This window comes from Eretmochelys imbricata, chromosome 2 (genome assembly GCF_965152235.1).
Source record: "Eretmochelys imbricata isolate rEreImb1 chromosome 2, rEreImb1.hap1, whole genome shotgun sequence".
Classification (NCBI taxonomy): Eukaryota; Metazoa; Chordata; order Testudines; family Cheloniidae; genus Eretmochelys; species Eretmochelys imbricata.
The window spans coordinates 22,097,243-22,113,206 of record NC_135573.1 but is presented as its reverse complement, the minus strand read 5'-3'; the positions used below and the strand labels follow the sequence as shown (position 1 = coordinate 22,113,206).

Genomic DNA, 15,964 nt, shown 5'->3' with positions numbered 1-15,964 from the left:
ATCTGTGTAGTTACTAGAATTGTCTGGAAATGTTCCCCCTGAAATGTCAGACTAAAATTTAAACCATTTCAGTTTATTTCACTCATCACATTTTGTTTTGATTCAATGACTATGTACACATCAAAAACATGTGACAATTCCAATGTTAACTTTTGAATTTTGGCTTTAGAGTCTCACAGCCACCTTTTACTCTGAATGGGCCCACCACCTGTTGAAAATGGCCTTATTTTCACGAGAAAAAAAGCTCCTTTTTAAAGAAAAATTTGGCCAGCTTTTTAACAACATTTTTACAAAAAGGTTGTAACAAGATGAAAAGAATGAGTTTTTGAATAGTTTCATCTTCTGCTGAAAAGAGTTTTAACCCTCTAGTAATTACATTTCTCCTGACCCCTAAAATTCCCCATACAATTTCAGCTAACTACAGTGTAATTCTTCACTTTCTATCCTAAACTGTGGCATGCTGGCACTGGACCAAAATCTCCTCTTCGTTATACCAGTGCAATTCCTCTGAAGTTGACGGAGTTTCATGATGGAATAGAGAAGATTCAGCCCAGTGTTTGTGATTAAATAGCTGCTGTGTTTCACCACTTTAGGGAAGGACTGGGGATATGATCCCACTTTTCAGTTTATAAAGTGCTTTGGGATTGCTTTGGATCAGAGGTGCTTCTGTATATAAATATGAGTTACTGTTTTAGTTTATTATCATTATCACCACTGTACTGTGTAATGCTGTCACTCTGAGATGTTTTACACCTTTCTGTTTTCTGCGCCTACAACGTGGTAAGGAAAATATCTCCTCTTCCTTATACTAAATGAACTTTCCACACAGCAGCACATATCAGGACACAGAAGACAGATGACGCCTATTTAAAAGAAACAAAAGATGTGAACTTTACAGGTTCCCTGGTGACTCTCTCATAGCCTTAACATTTCAGTGGCAATAATTATAAAGCACTCTAGACACTACATTACTATGACTATTTCCCAGAATCCTTACCCTTTCACTTGTGTGTGATCATTATCGCACCATTGCGCATCTATTTGATCTAATTTTGTTTGCTCTTAGTTAACCAGAAGACATTTCACATCCTTCCTCTCTAATCCTGTCCCATAGTCACCTCTTTATGTGTTGTGTTTCATAATGAAGCCAAACAGAATTTTCTGAGCAAAAGGAGGTAATCTGTGAAATAGCAATTCATAGTTTTGTCAGCGTTAGAAATTGAGTTTCTGGTAGAAGAGATCAGTGCCCCTTTGGCTCAGCCTGGAGTACTAGAGGAAGAAAAGGCATACCAAACCAGGAAGGGGCATAGATCTATTGTAGAGAGATTGTGGGGGAGTGCAGAAAAGAGGAGACTGAGAGAAGACGTGATAACAGTTTTCAAGTACAGTAACTCCTCACTTAAAGTTGTCCCGGTTAACGTTGTTTCATTGTTACATTGCTGATCAATTAGGAAACATGCTCATTTAAAGTTGCACAGTGCTCCCTTATAACGTTGTTTGGCAGCCACCTGCTTTGTCCACTGCTTGCAGGAAGAGCAGCCCGTTGGCGCTAGCTGGTGCGGGCTTGGAACCAGGGTGGGCCGGCAGCCCCCCTAAGTTCCCTGTGCAGCAGCTGCCCACCAGGCTATCAGTTGCTGGCCAGTTCAGGTATCCCTCCCCCCACTGCCATGTGCTGCTCCTGCCCTCTGCCTTGGAGCTGCTCCCAGGAGCCTCCTGCTTGCTGTGCAGGGGGAGGAAGAGAGGAGCTAATGTCAGGGTGCCTCCCTCCCCCCTACTCCTGCCCCCTGCTTACCTCTTCTCCATATAGAGCAGGGCGGGCACAGGACAGGGCTCAGGACGAGAGAGCTGGCCGCAGCTGCTGTCTCAACTTCCTGATCTTTTTAAAGGCAATGTACCTAGAGTGGGGTCAGTGTACTTAAAGTGGCAATGCGCCTCTCTCTCTCTCCCACACACAGGGTGTGTGTCTCTGTCTCTGTCTGCCATGCTGTCTCCCCTTCCTCCATTCGTGCACCCTTGTAGAGTGTGAGGCTACATTAACAACAATGTGTTAACCCTTGAGGGCTCAGCTGAATGCTAGTTCATCATTTAGCAGTAAGGCATTCCCTGGGAAATATCCCACCCTCAGACTTCACCACCTCAACCAAGCTTCACAATCATCATCGCTGTGTACAGTATTAAATTGCTTGTTTAAAACTTATACTATGTGTATATATATATATATAATATAGTTTTTTGTCTGGTGAAAAAAATTTCCCTGGAACCTGACCCCTCCACTTACATTAATTCTTATGGGGAAATTGGATTCACTTAATATCGTTTTGCTTAAAGTCGCATTTTTCAGGAACATAACTGCAATGTTAAGGAGGAGTTACTGTACATAAAGGGTTGTTACAAGGAGCAGGGAGAAAAATTGTTTTTCTAAACCTCTGAGGATGGGACAAGAAGCAATGGGCTTAAATTGCAGCAAGGGAGGTTTAGGTTGGACATTAGGAAAAACTTCCTAACTGTCAAGGTGGTTAAACACTGGAATAAATTGCTTATGGAGGTTGTGGAATCTCCATCATTGGAGATTTTTAAGAGCAGGTTAGACAAACACCTGTTGGGGATGGTCTAGATAATATTTAGTCCTGCCATGAGTGCAGGGGACTGCATTAAATGACCTCTTGAGGTCCCTTCCAGTCCTATGATTCCATGATTCAGTCTATTGAATTTAAAATTACCTGTTCCCATGAAGTGCTTTGGCCTCATGGCAAAGCAGAGAGCATTCCAAAGCATGTCTTTCTCACAATGCCGAGCATGTATTCTGTCTGCATGATGGCCCTAGTTGCTGTAAAGTACTGTATGCAATGGACAACTTACAGGGGGACCTGAGCCTATATTTCACAGAGCAGTGACAAAGAGTTATGACTATTTCATTTTTCAGATTCCAGATTCTGGTCCAGTGAGCCTTCCACCAGTGGATCCACCTGACGTAAGCCAGATCTACCCAGTTCCAGCCAACATCCGGCCTGTTTTAAGCAAATACAGAGTGGAGGTAAGTTACAAAGAATAACATTTTTGACTTTTTCAGTCTCCCAGACATTCTACATTTTTGCAGTGGAGCACAGGGTTTAGCAATGTGATTTTTGACATTCAAATCAGTGGGAATTACGCAAATGTAACTGTTCAATTGACTGTTCAAATGTAACTAAAAGGGCCAGATCAGGTGCAATTCCTGAACACAACACATATAAGGCAGTAACTCCAACCATTGAATTAGATAGTGAAAACAACTAGGGCCAGACTTTTCTTCAAAGGACGGTCCCTATACATATTTGCTCAAATGCACATGCACTCCATGCACCCGAGACTGGAAGACTTTTCACTAGCAGTGTCCATTGGTCTATGCGTGTACCCTTCTCCTCGTGCTCTGAACCGAGGACATAAGGGATGGTGCGGACCAACAGCCTCTCCAGTTCCTTTCTACCACCTGTGACTGGAGAGCAAACTTCTCCAGTGTCCGCAGCATTAGCTTGCAGTCTTTGTTTTCTAGTGTAAATATTGTAAATAGTTCTACCTGTTCTGATTTCTTTTCTAGTGTTAGTGTGAGTCTCAGTGAGCTGTAGGGTGTCAGCTGCGAGTGTGGGCTGTCAATGAAAGGAACAAGCAAGACTAACCCAGATCTGAATCCACAGACAAGGAGGCCAAACATTTAGATCTCTTTGGGGAAAAAATCTTCACTTCTGTTTTCAGTTCTACACAGCAAACTAGTAGGCTTTAATGGAAAAGTATGATTGTATGAATTATAATAACTTTTCTGTCAACAAGCTGCCTCAGGGGTGTAGACTTCAGTTCTGAGCAACCGTTGAGGAAGGTAAATTGCTCGCAAGTTCTGCCTCCCAGGCTTTGGTACACACACCAGATACAGCCTCCCACTCCCTGGCAACATTTATAGTCGTGAAACAGACTTCATAGCTCCAGGCCTCTGGATTCTCCAAGGAAATCCGATCTGCCCTTCGAAGGAAAGAACCCACTCAGTGAGAAAACAGAAGTTTGTTACATAACCTCAAGGGCTTGAGCGCAACACTCCATTCTCTGGGTATCAATATCTCAGAACCACAAAGAAAATATCCTAAGTCTCAGTTTTCCCATCAACAACAGCCCACTCCGCAATTCTTCACCCTCAGAGGGCTTCTGAGCCCCCAAGAAATCATCAAAGAAAGCAGCACCGAAAGCAGAACATTCCTCCTTCATTGTCCTCCCAGGCCCAGCCTCCCACTAAGCAGTCCTTTTGATGGGACCTTTCAGAGTTGCAAACCAATCCTCCCACCAAGTCTACTGGGCTCAGATTTCCCCACCCCTTTTGGGAGCCATTTACTTTACTTTTCCTTGGCATGGCACCATATAGCATCAGACAAATGGGTTATGGAACTCATCATCACCAAATATACAAAGTTCGAATCCATCCACCCTCTCAAAATCCCTCCCTACTGCTGACAGGAAGTACACTCCTTGCTCCAAATGGGAGTTATAGAGCCAGTATACCCCAACATGGGGGGAAATGATTTTACTTAAGATATTTCTTCATCCCCAAGAAGAAAGGAGGCTGGAGGCCCATACTAGATCTCAGACTGCTGACCCAGGACAAAGACAAGATCTTCCATCCCAACCCAGCATCTCTTCATCTGGCAACTTGGTATTTGGATGGATGACAAACTTAGAGGGATCGTGCTCAGTAGCTACACAATCCATTCTTGGCAATAGCAGAAAAGACTCTGTGAAAAAGTGCTATACAGCAAAATGGAGGAGATTCTCTATATGACATCAGCATCATTGACTGTTCCCAGTCTGAGATTCTACTATTCTGGACAACCTCCTCTCACTCTGAAAAGGTTGGGGTTGTCTCTCAACTCCTTACAAGTGCACTTGACAGCTATTAGCGCTTTTCATCCTCCTGTGGACATCCATTCAGTCTTTGCTTGTCTGACTACAGTAAGGTTTCTGAAGGGTCTTGTCAGAATCTTTCCTCCAGTGCTAAAATTTACTCCAATCTGGGGCCTCAATCCAGTCCTACCTCCATTAATAAATTCACCATTCAAGCTTTTAGCCTCATGTTTATTCACCCCTCTGTCTATGAAGGTTGACTTCCTGGTTTCCATCACTTCAGCCAGAAGAGGAGGAGAACTGGGGGTCCTTATCGCAGACCCTCCTTATATGGTATTCCATAAGGATAAAGTTTCCCTGAGGTTATATCCTAAATTCATTCTGAAAGTAATCTTGCAATTCCAACTGAACCAGGTCATCCACTTACCTGTCTTCTACCTGAAACCCCACGCCACCAAAGAAGACTGGAAATTCCGCTCTCTGTATATCTCACCAGCCTTGGCATTAGTAAATTCCCTTTGAGATGTCCCTCTTCTGCAGATCCATAGAGAAGCAACGTGGGTCTCTGTGCATAAATTTGGAAGATATTATGCCTTGGTACAGGCGTCTACAGCAGATGCATCCTTCAACACAGCAGTCTTCCAATCTGTGGTACAGCAGGGTTCCTCACCCCTCCTCCCCAAAGAATACTGCCTGAGAGTCATCTTAAATAGAATCATAGAATCATAGAATATCAGGATTGGAAGGGACCTCAGGAGGTCATCTAGTCCAACCCCCTGCTCAAAGCAGGACCGATCCCCAATTAAATCATCCCAGCCAGGGCTTTGTCAAGCCTGACCTTAAAAACTTCTAAGGAAGGAGATTCCACCACCTCCCTAGGTAATGCATTCCAGTGTTTCACCACCCTCCTAGTGAAAAAGTTTTTCCTAATATCCAACCTAAATCTCCCCCACTGCAACTTGAGACCATTACTCCTCATTCTGTCATCTGCTACCACTGAGAACAGTCTAGAGCCATCCTCTTTGGAACCCCCCTTCAGGTAGTTGAAAGCAGCTATCAAATCCTCCCTCATTCTTCTCTTCCGTAGACTAAACATCCCCAGTTCCCTCAGCCTCTCCTCATAAGTCATGTGTTCCAGTCCCCTAATCATTTTTGTTGCCCTACGCTGGACTCTTTCCAATTTTTCCACATCCTTCTTGTAGTGTTGGGCCCAAAACTGGACACAGTACTCCAGATGAGGCCTCACCAGTGTCGAATAGAGGGGAACGATCACGTCCCTCGATCTGCTGGCAATGCCCCTACTTATACATCCCAAAATGCCATTAGCCTTCTTGGCAACAAGGGCACACTGTTGCCTCATATCCAGCTTCTCGTCCACTGTAACCCCTAGGTCCTTTTCTGCAGAACTGCTGCTGAGCCATTCGGTACCTACTCTGTAGAGGTGCATGGGATTCTTCCGTCCTAAGTGCAGGACTCTGCACTTGTCCTTGTTGAACCTCATCAGAATTCTTTTGGCCCAGTCCTCCAATTTGTCTAGGTCCCTCTGTATCCTATCCCTACCCTCCAGTGTATTTACCTCTCCTCCCAGTTTAGTGTCATCTGCAAACTTGCTCAGGGTGCAATCCACACCATCCTCCAGATCATTTATGAAGATATTGAACAAAACCGGCCCCCGGCCCGACCCTTGGGGCACTCCACTTGATACCGGCTGCCAGCTAGACATTGAGCCATTGATCACTACCCGTTGAGCCCGACACTCTAGCCAGCTTTCTATCCACCTTATAGTCCATTCATCCAGCCCATACTTCTTTAAGTTGCTGACAAGAATACTGTGGGAGACAGTGTCAAAAGCTTTGCTAAAGTCAAGGAACACATCCACTGCTTTCCCTTCATCCACAGAACCAGTTATCTCATCATAGAAGGCAATTAGATTAGTCAGGCATGACTTGCCCTTGGTGAATCCATGCTGACTGTTCCTGATCACTTTCCTCTCATCTAAGTGCTTCAGAATTGATTTCTTGAGGACCTGCTCCATGATTTTTCCAGGGACTGAGGTGAGGCTGACTGGCCTGTAGTTCCCCGGATCCTCCTCCTTCCCTTTTTTAAAGATGGGCACTACATTAGCCTTTTTCCAGTCGTCCAGGACCTCCCCCGATCGCCATGAGTTTTCAAAGATAATGGCCAATGGCTCTGCAATCACATCCGCCAACTCCTTCAGCACTCTCGGATGCAACGCATCTGGCCCCATAGCCTTGTGCATGTCCAGCTTTTCTAAATAGTCCCGAACCACTTCTTTCTCCACAGAGGGCTGATCACCTCCTCCCCATGCTGTGCTGCCCAGTGCAGTAGTCTGGGAGCTGACCTTGTTCGCGAAGACAGAGGCAAAGAAAGCATTGAGTACATTAGCTTTTTCCACATCCTCTGTCACTAGGTTGCCTCCCTCATTCAGTAAGGGGCCCACATTTTCCTTGACTTTCTTCTTGTTGCCATCATACCTGAAGAAACCCTTCTTATTACTCTTAACATCTCTTGCTAGCTGCACCTCCAGGTGTGATTTGGCCTTCCTGATTTCACTCCTGCATGCCCGAGCAATATTTTTATACTCATCACTGGTCATTTGTCCAATCTTCCACTTCTTGTAAGCTTCTTTTTTGTGTTTAAGATCAGCCAGGATTTCACTGTTAAGCCAAGCTGGTCGCCTGCCATATTTACGATTCTTTCTACACATCGGGATGGTTTGTCCCTGTAACCTCAATAAGGATTCTTTAAAATACAGCCAGCTCTCCTGGACTCCTTTCCCCCTCATGTTCTTCTCCCGGGGATCTTGCCCATCCGTTCCCTGAGGGAGTCAAAGTCTGCTTTTCTGAAGTCCAGGGTCCGTATTCTGCTGCTTTCCTTTCTTCCTTGTGTCAGGATCCTGAACTCGACCATCTCATGGTCACTGCCTCCCAGGTTTCCATCCACTTTAGCTTCCCCTACTAATTCTTCCCGGTTTGTGAGCAGCAGGTGAAGAAGAGCTCTGCCCCTAGTTGGTTCCTCCAGCACTTGCACCAGGAAATTGTCCCCTACATTTTCCAAAAACTTCCTAGATTGTCTGTGCACCGCTGTATTGCTCTCCCAGCAGATATCAGGGTGTTTGAAGTCTCCCATGAGAACTAGGGTGTGCAATCTAGTAACTTCTGCGAGTTGCCGGAAGAAAGCCTCATCCACCTCTTCCCCCTGGTCCAGTGGTCTATAGTAGACTCCCACCATGACATCACCCTTGAATAAATGGAATAAACCTAGGGACCATCACTCGAAGAAGAACAACTGGTTACTTATGTTGTATAGTAACTGGAGTTTAAATAAAAGGAAGTTCTTCTTCACACATCGCACAGTCAACCTGTGGAACTCCTTGCCTGAGGAGGTTGTGAAGGCTAGGACTAAAATAGGGTTTAAAAGAGAACTGGATAAATTCATGGAGGTTAAGTCCATTAATGGCTATAAGCCAGGATGGGTAAGGAATGGTGTCCCTAGCCTCTCTTTGTCAGAGGGTGGGGATGGATGGCAGGAGAGAGATCACTGATCGTTACCTGGTAGGTTCACTCCCTGTGGGGCACCTGGCATTGGCCACTGTCAGAGGACAGGATACGGGGCTGGATGGACCTTTCGTCTGACCCAGTATGGGTATTCTTATGTTTTGTTCTTATGAGTTCTTCAAGATGTGTGGTTCCGCCACCTGCCCTCCTCCTCTTCTGCACTGGATCTTTGTCCTAAGGTTATTCATGCTAAGGAAGGAGCTGGAGATGTGGTCAGTGTGCACCGTCCCTTCCACCCTTGGTTCAGAGCATGAGGAGGAGAGGGGCACAGGCGAGGACCAACAGACACTGCTAATGGAAAATCTTCTGGTCCCAGGTGTGTGGAGCACATGCGCACCTTGAGCAGAATACACATGGAACTGCAGTTACTGTACAACATAAGTAACCAGTCTTTCTAGCTACAGTACATGAGTATGGAAGATGCTCGTGTAAAATGGCTGGACAATTGGGAAGTGTCGCCTGCTCTCAATCCCACCTTCAACACTTGATGGGCAGGCAGGTATGGGCCTGCCCTGCTGCACCAAGACACCCTCTTTGGGTTATTTAGTGTTGCTAGTGGCTAAGTGTTAGCCACTCCTCCTCTGCTCCCAAAACTTGCAGCCAAATGATGGCTGCCTCCTGTGTGCATGTGTTTGTGCTTTCTCCCCAACCCCTCTAGTGCCCCTGTGAACAGTCAGCTACAATTTGGGCCTAAAGTCACTTTATTATACAGAATGTAAGGGAAATTTGGCAACTCCTCATTTGTCAGAATAATGACCAAATTCTAACCAGTCCTGTTGTGTCACTTCCTGTCATTGGTCCTATAACTACACATAATGTGTTTAATTGCCTGTCTTTGAAGATTTCTAAATCAAGTCAGATTTTAATTATATGAACTGTGCTGAGACTGATGAGCCAGTCACTAGAAATGCTTGTGTGTGAACTCAACCACAGGAGCAGTTCTTGCTGTGACTTTTTCTGCGCAGGGGATCAAACAGTCAAATTGTTGCAAAGGGAAGTAGGAAGAGAAATGACAACCGTCCACTGGACAAAGGGAAAAAAATCTCTTTTTCAGATGTGTTTTCTGCCTGAGGCCCGAGTCCGTGAGTTAATTAAGCACATACTTAGACTTTAAGCACATGAATTCCATTTATGTCAATGGGACAAATCATGTGCTTATAGTTAGGTATGTGCTTAAATAGTACTCAGTCAGGGCATTACCCACAGTCTACTCCTGAATGATATGGCCGTGGTTTGGCATTCGAAGAATTTTATTTTGGATTTTCTAATTCCTAATTTATATTATTGTAATTATGGTCATTTTAATGCTATTTTCTATACTTAGAGCTTAAATAATTGTATTGCTAATAAGTACCGGTGTGTAAGAAAACTTGGAATTCCATGAGAGTTCTAGAGAGTATGCAGTGAATCAATGCATAAAGCATCTAAAGGTGATAAAACTATTCCTGACAAAATACCATGGGCTATATCCTCAGCTGGTATAAACTGATATAGCTCTGTTGTAGGCAATAGCTGAGGATCTGACTCGTCAGATTAATAGGGACTGAGCATGTTTGTCCTGAAGAGGAGGGACTGTTAGAAATAAAATTATTATTAACTGATTATGTTTTGTTAACAGTTTAACATTGTTAGTTGGCTTAACTTTCAGTTCAAAGACATGAAGTCTTCTTTTTAATTTCAGACTCTGACAGGTGTTTAGAACAATTTCTTACAGATAACTGGGGCCAGATTCAGCAGCGCTTTCTGGCAGCTATGCGTTGTCTGAGTGGCACAAAGTGGCAGGAGCATACTGGTGAACCTGGTCCATGATTCCCAGTGTTACCTGTGTACTCCTGTCAGGAGCATCCCAGTGAGTCTGGCCCACTATAACCTATGTTTTGCTGACCACTTTTCTTCCACTTGCCATAGGTTCTGTTCTGGGGCGTTCGTGAGCTGAAGAAGGTACAGCTCCTCTCCGTGGACCGTCCACAGGTTCTCATAGAATGCGCAGGGAAAGGAGTTAAATCTTCCGTCATCCAGAGTGTCAAGAACAATCCCAACTTCAGTGTCCAAGCAGACAGGTTTGAAGTGGTATGTACCATGCACTGCCCTCTCTCTCTGATTGTCTTTTCTTTACTCAGTGGAAGACACAAGCTATAGCACTGTTCGATTTTCTTTACTTTTTAAGCACTTTTGTGCTGTTGCCAGACTGGACAGTTAAGTAATTGACTGGTTATGACTAAGGCTACGAGTCTGTCATGGAGGTCACAGATTCCATGATTTTTCATGACCTGTGTGACTTCAGGGCTTTGGCTGTCAGCCTCAGGCAGCGGGGGTCAGGCTGTCAGGACACCCCGGGTGGTGTGGTGAGCCCAATATGGCAGGACTCTGGCAGTGAGCCCTGTGTGGTGGGGCTCAGGCTGTCAGCCTGCCCCCTTCCCTGAGCATCAGGGTGAGCCCTGTGTAGTGGGACTCTGGCAGTGAACCCCATATGGTGGGGTTCAGGCTTTCAGTCCCCTCCCCTTGGGTGGGCACCATGGCTCTGGCTGTCAGCCCCCCGCATAGTGGGTAGGGCAGCGGGACTCGGTCTGTCAGCCCCCTTGCTCCGGGAATTACCCTTCTGTGAATTCTTGTTTATTGCCCGTGACCTGTCTGTGACTTCTACTAAAAATAACACTGATAAAATCTTAACCTTAGTTACGATCCATGAGCTTTGAACCTTTTACCTCTAGGTTGTTGACTTGAATTTGACCTTGGCCAGTAGTGCCTTGAAGTTTCCTAGCTGTCCATTGGCATGTGCGAAATGAACTGGTGCTTTCACTTCAGGTCTTAGTGGACAAGGATTTGCGCTAGCTGGCGACACCAACAGAGATGAAAGTCTATCTAAGTGTTTATAAGGCACAATGGTATCTAAGCACCAATAATAATATCTAAGTACCTGTGGTACCTTTAATTTTTATTGCACTTTACGCATTCAAACTGATATCCAGACATTACCTAGTTAATCAGCACAATATCCCTGTAAACTAGGGCAATATATGTTATCCCCTTTTACAGCTAGGAAACTGAGGCAGTGAAGTGAAATTACTTTGGCCAAGTCAGTGGCTGGATTAGAACTCACAAATTCCTGACTCCCAACACTGTGTTGATTCCTCTAGGCTTTACTGTTTTCCCTGACACATTTTTAGCAGCCCACCCACGAGCCAGGGTGCTTTTCTAGGCAGGGTTGGCAGGGTAGTGGACAGAACTACACTGCCCATGCTGTACCTGTTTGATGGATCAAGAACATCAATAGTCAGGGTTCTCAATCCAGCACTTTTCAGGACACTTTTCTGGACACTAGTAAGGAAAACAAATCTCTCATGCTGTTGTCTGTTCTTTTCTGCCAGGAATTGCCTGAAAACGAGCTTTTGCACCCACCACTCAGTATCTGTGTGGTTGACTGGAGAGCTTTTGGTCGCAGCACTTTTGTTGGAACACACGCCATCAATTGCCTTAAGCAATATTTATATAAACCCAAGGAGCTTCCTGCACCTACAGCAAAAGTGGACGTTATAGAAACTGACAAAGGTAAATGCACAATATATCTTGTCCCCAAATAAAAAGACAAGGTGATATTTGCTAAAATAGTAAATAATAATAGTTTACTGCACTGGGAGTAAGCACATGCTTAAGGGATCTGCTGGACTGGGGCTGGAGTGCTCAGCACCTTGCAGGATCAAGCCCTGTGCAACTTTTAAGAGATATCATTATTCATATTTTCTTGAGAACCAATACGATGACTGTCTCTTTTTTTGGCATAATCTTGCCAATTTGCTGTGTTTCTAATTTCAGCTGCTCCGGAGTCACCACAGCTGCCTGCATCACCCCAACCACAATCACGTCCAGCGGATCACATTTATGTTGATGTGGAGCGTGGTTCAGCTGCATTAGGAATGCAAGAACCAGATCCAGCAAAATCTGCTGCTGCTTCTTCACTGCCATCTGCACTTAAATCTACACCCCCATCCTCTGAACCAGCAGAAGATGGAAAGCAGAAGGTGGACTTGGCTGAACCATCAGATAGCAAGCTATTTTAAAATAAAATAATAATAATAATAATAATAACTTTATTATGATGGTAATATGTAGGAGCCCAGTTATAGGCCAGGACCCCATTGTGCTAGGTGCTGTAGAAACACAGAACAAAAAGACAGTCCCTGTGCTAAAGAGGTTACTATTGAAGTATAAGACAATGGGTGCATACAGTCAGAGAGGGAAGAACAACGAAACAATGAGACAATATTGGTCAGCATGACAGGCCGAATGCATTCTAGTTCATACAGCTGATCAGAAGAACATTTCCAGACTGCAGAAACCTTTTTCTGATCAGCCCTATAAACTATCACTTTTTGGATGGGGAAATAACCAATCTTTCTTTCTTTCTTTCTTTCTTTTGCAAAAATGAAATGGAAGGAGTGACAAAACTATTTGACATTGTGTTCCATTTGAGCTACACTTTTTGGAGTGGGATAAAGTAGCCACTTCTTACCTGTAGCACCTAGATGCACTGGTAATTAGTTACACATTGCCAATGTTCTGCATAGTTTGAAGGACAAGGAAAGGCAGTGATGTCTCAACTCCACATGTACACACCCCTGTGTGTCTATCTTCTGTAACAACACAATTTATAGATACAAGAGTGAGTGAAATATAGTAAAGTACTCATCCAAATATAGAGCCTAGTATTGTAACTCTGTGTCTAATATAGCTCACCATTGCCACCCTTCTGTTTGTAGCTGCACTGCTAAATACATGATAGCTGCAAGTGGCAACTCTTTATTCGTGTGAAAGGCCGAATGCGCAATTTAACAGGGTCCAGTCGTTATTCACATGAGCAATCCCATTGATGTCAGTGGGCCTACTTGCAGAAGCAGTTGGTTTGTGGAATCAGGCTCTTTATCTTTTCAAAGGGAAGATGGCTGAATTCTCAATGGCTATTCAGAATCCTAGTTGTCTTCAAAACTCAAGTGTTGATCATATTGAAAGTTCTGAATGTATCTGCAAATGCAGTGATATTGGAGGGAACCAGGGGATGTCAGGAGGTCTGTATCCTTCCAAATATAATTCTTCTTCTTTCTAAGTTAGATCTTCCCTTTAAATAGTTTGCTTTTGTTGCAATGCCCCAAATTTTAAAAGTATAATATTTGATACCAGCTGAAGGTACTAGAGAAACTGTACTAATAACATGATGATCACAATGGATTCTTTAGTGGGATGCAAAGATAGAAACACAAAATAATGTAGGTCTTACAGACTGAAATCCACTCCACCTACATCTGTTCCACTCGATAGCCCAGCTGGTTTTTAATAGCTGACATAAGCCTAGAGGTGAACAGCATTTCCTTATACCTTGCTAGGTCTCAAGAAAATACTCCCAACGATCCACAAAAAGAAAAAAGAGAACAATAGCAGACGAATCTGCTGAAAATGTTATTGATTGGTGGTCAAAGTACGATGCTTCTATGGAAAAAATGAAAAAGGTAAGGGCCCCAGTAGCCCCATACTTGAATGGAGGTATGGTATTTTAAAGCTAGATTTATGCAAAATGGCTTCCTCTTTAATGTTCCATTTGTATTTAGGAGTCTGACTATTCTATTTTTATTTTGAAAGGTAAAATCAATCTATCCCAGCAAGGGGAAACCAGGCAACAGTGAGTAAAATATTTGTATATGTACTTTTTTACTTACTATAATAATTTATTTCTGTGCTAATTCAAGAACATTTTTACCCTGTTCTTATTGAATGTCTGTTCTTCCTAGAGTTGTGAGAGGGGCAGCGTTTAGGTCCTAATCCATATCTGGATTAGACTATGGGTAGTTTAGATGCTGAGATACAAAACTGGGTTGAGGATTGGGTTTAACGATGTTCAAATCGCACAAGCAATTCTTTGCAGAATTCTGCCTCAAAATGATGGAAATCTTACAATGTTAGATGTTCTAGAAAGATTACCACAGTATTGGTCTGCATCTGTATCAGGTCCAAAAAATGAGCCTCTTTTAATTTTGATCCAACTGAGAACCCAAACCGGGTTCAGTTCCAGGAATCTGAATTTGAAAATAGAGTCCAGAATGATAGGCATCACAATAGCAGCTAATTCTTGTGTCAAACTCAGTCAACTCAAGAATTTTCAGCAGAAGAGCCTGATGGGATTGGACAAGAATAGATCATTAAATACACTAATGGAAGAGAATCTTCTACTGCTTTACATATCCCTGTGACAGTGAACCATGCCGTTAGCAAATTATTTTCCTAACCTGACTATTTAAATAGGCAGAGAAAGAAAACTAATATTTGTACTTTCTGTGTAGATTTGCTCCTCAGAATAAAACGGCTGGCTCTTCCCATCCTAGAGATGGATATATTTTATTAGTGGTGAAATGATTTCTAGTTTGCAAAGCATTTTGCAATCATTCTGGATGAAAGGTACTACATAAATGTCAGTCATTATCATTTTGAATGTGGCAGCTGACCAAAATTTCAATTATCAGATTATCAGTGCTGAAAAGCTATCAGTCAAAATTCTAATTACGCATGGACCATACCTAGCCACCTGAAAGAAATGCTATACAAAGTTCTGATGCCGCACCCATGTACAGCAATATTGTTAACTGACACCTTAACATAGATAAAAAGAACAGGAGTACTTGTGGCACCTTAGAGACTAACAAATTTATTTGAGCATAAGCTTTCGTAGGCTAAAACCCACTTCATCGCATGCATGCAGTGGAAAATACAGAAGGAAGATCTATATATATATACACAGAGAACATGAAACAATGGGTGTTACCATACACACTATAACAAAAGTGATCAGTTAAGGTGAGCTATTACCAGCAGGACAGGGAAAAAAAACATTTTGTAGTGATAAGCAAGATGGGCCATTTCCAGCAGTTGACAAGAGGAACAGTACGAGGGAAAAATAAACATGGGGAAATAGTCGGAGAACACTTCAATCTCTCTGGTCGCTCGATTACAGACCTAAAAGTCGCAATATTACAACAAAAAAACTTCAGAAACAGACTCCAGTGAGAGACTGCTGAATTGGAATTAATTTGCAAACTGGACACCATTAAATTAGGCTTGAATAAAGACTGGGAGTGGATGTGTCATTACACAAAGTAAAACTATTTCCCCATGTTTATTTCCCCCCCACCCCTACTGTTCCTCACACATTCTTGTCAACTGCTGGAAATGGCCCATTTTGATTATCACTACAAAAGGTTGTTTTCTCTCCTGCTGGTAATAGCTCACCTTAACTGATCACTCTTGTTATAGTGTGTATGGTAACACCCATTGTTTCATGTGTATATATATATCTGTGTTTCTCTGTGTGTATATATATATATATCTTCCTACTGTATTTTCCACTGCATGCATCCGATGAATGGGTTTTAGCCCATGAAAGCTTATGCTCAAATAAATTTGTTAGTCTCTAAGGTGCCACAAGTACTCCTGTTCTTTTTGTGGATACAGACTAACACAGCTGCTACTGAAACTTAACA

The 15,964-nt window shown here is 43.3% G+C and overlaps 1 protein-coding gene across 1 annotated transcript in view; it reads left to right on the top strand.

Annotated features, from left to right (window-relative positions):
- FER1L6 (fer-1 like family member 6) overlaps positions 1 to 15,964 on the top strand; it is a 101,850-nt gene that overhangs the window by 46,403 nt on the left and 39,483 nt on the right. Inside the window, 6 exon segments of the mRNA XM_077808407.1 lie at positions 2,924 to 3,034; positions 10,350 to 10,511; positions 11,810 to 11,990; positions 12,255 to 12,460; positions 13,820 to 13,942; positions 14,073 to 14,112. Coding sequence (XP_077664533.1) covers positions 2,924 to 3,034; positions 10,350 to 10,511; positions 11,810 to 11,990; positions 12,255 to 12,460; positions 13,820 to 13,942; positions 14,073 to 14,112 — 823 coding nt within the window.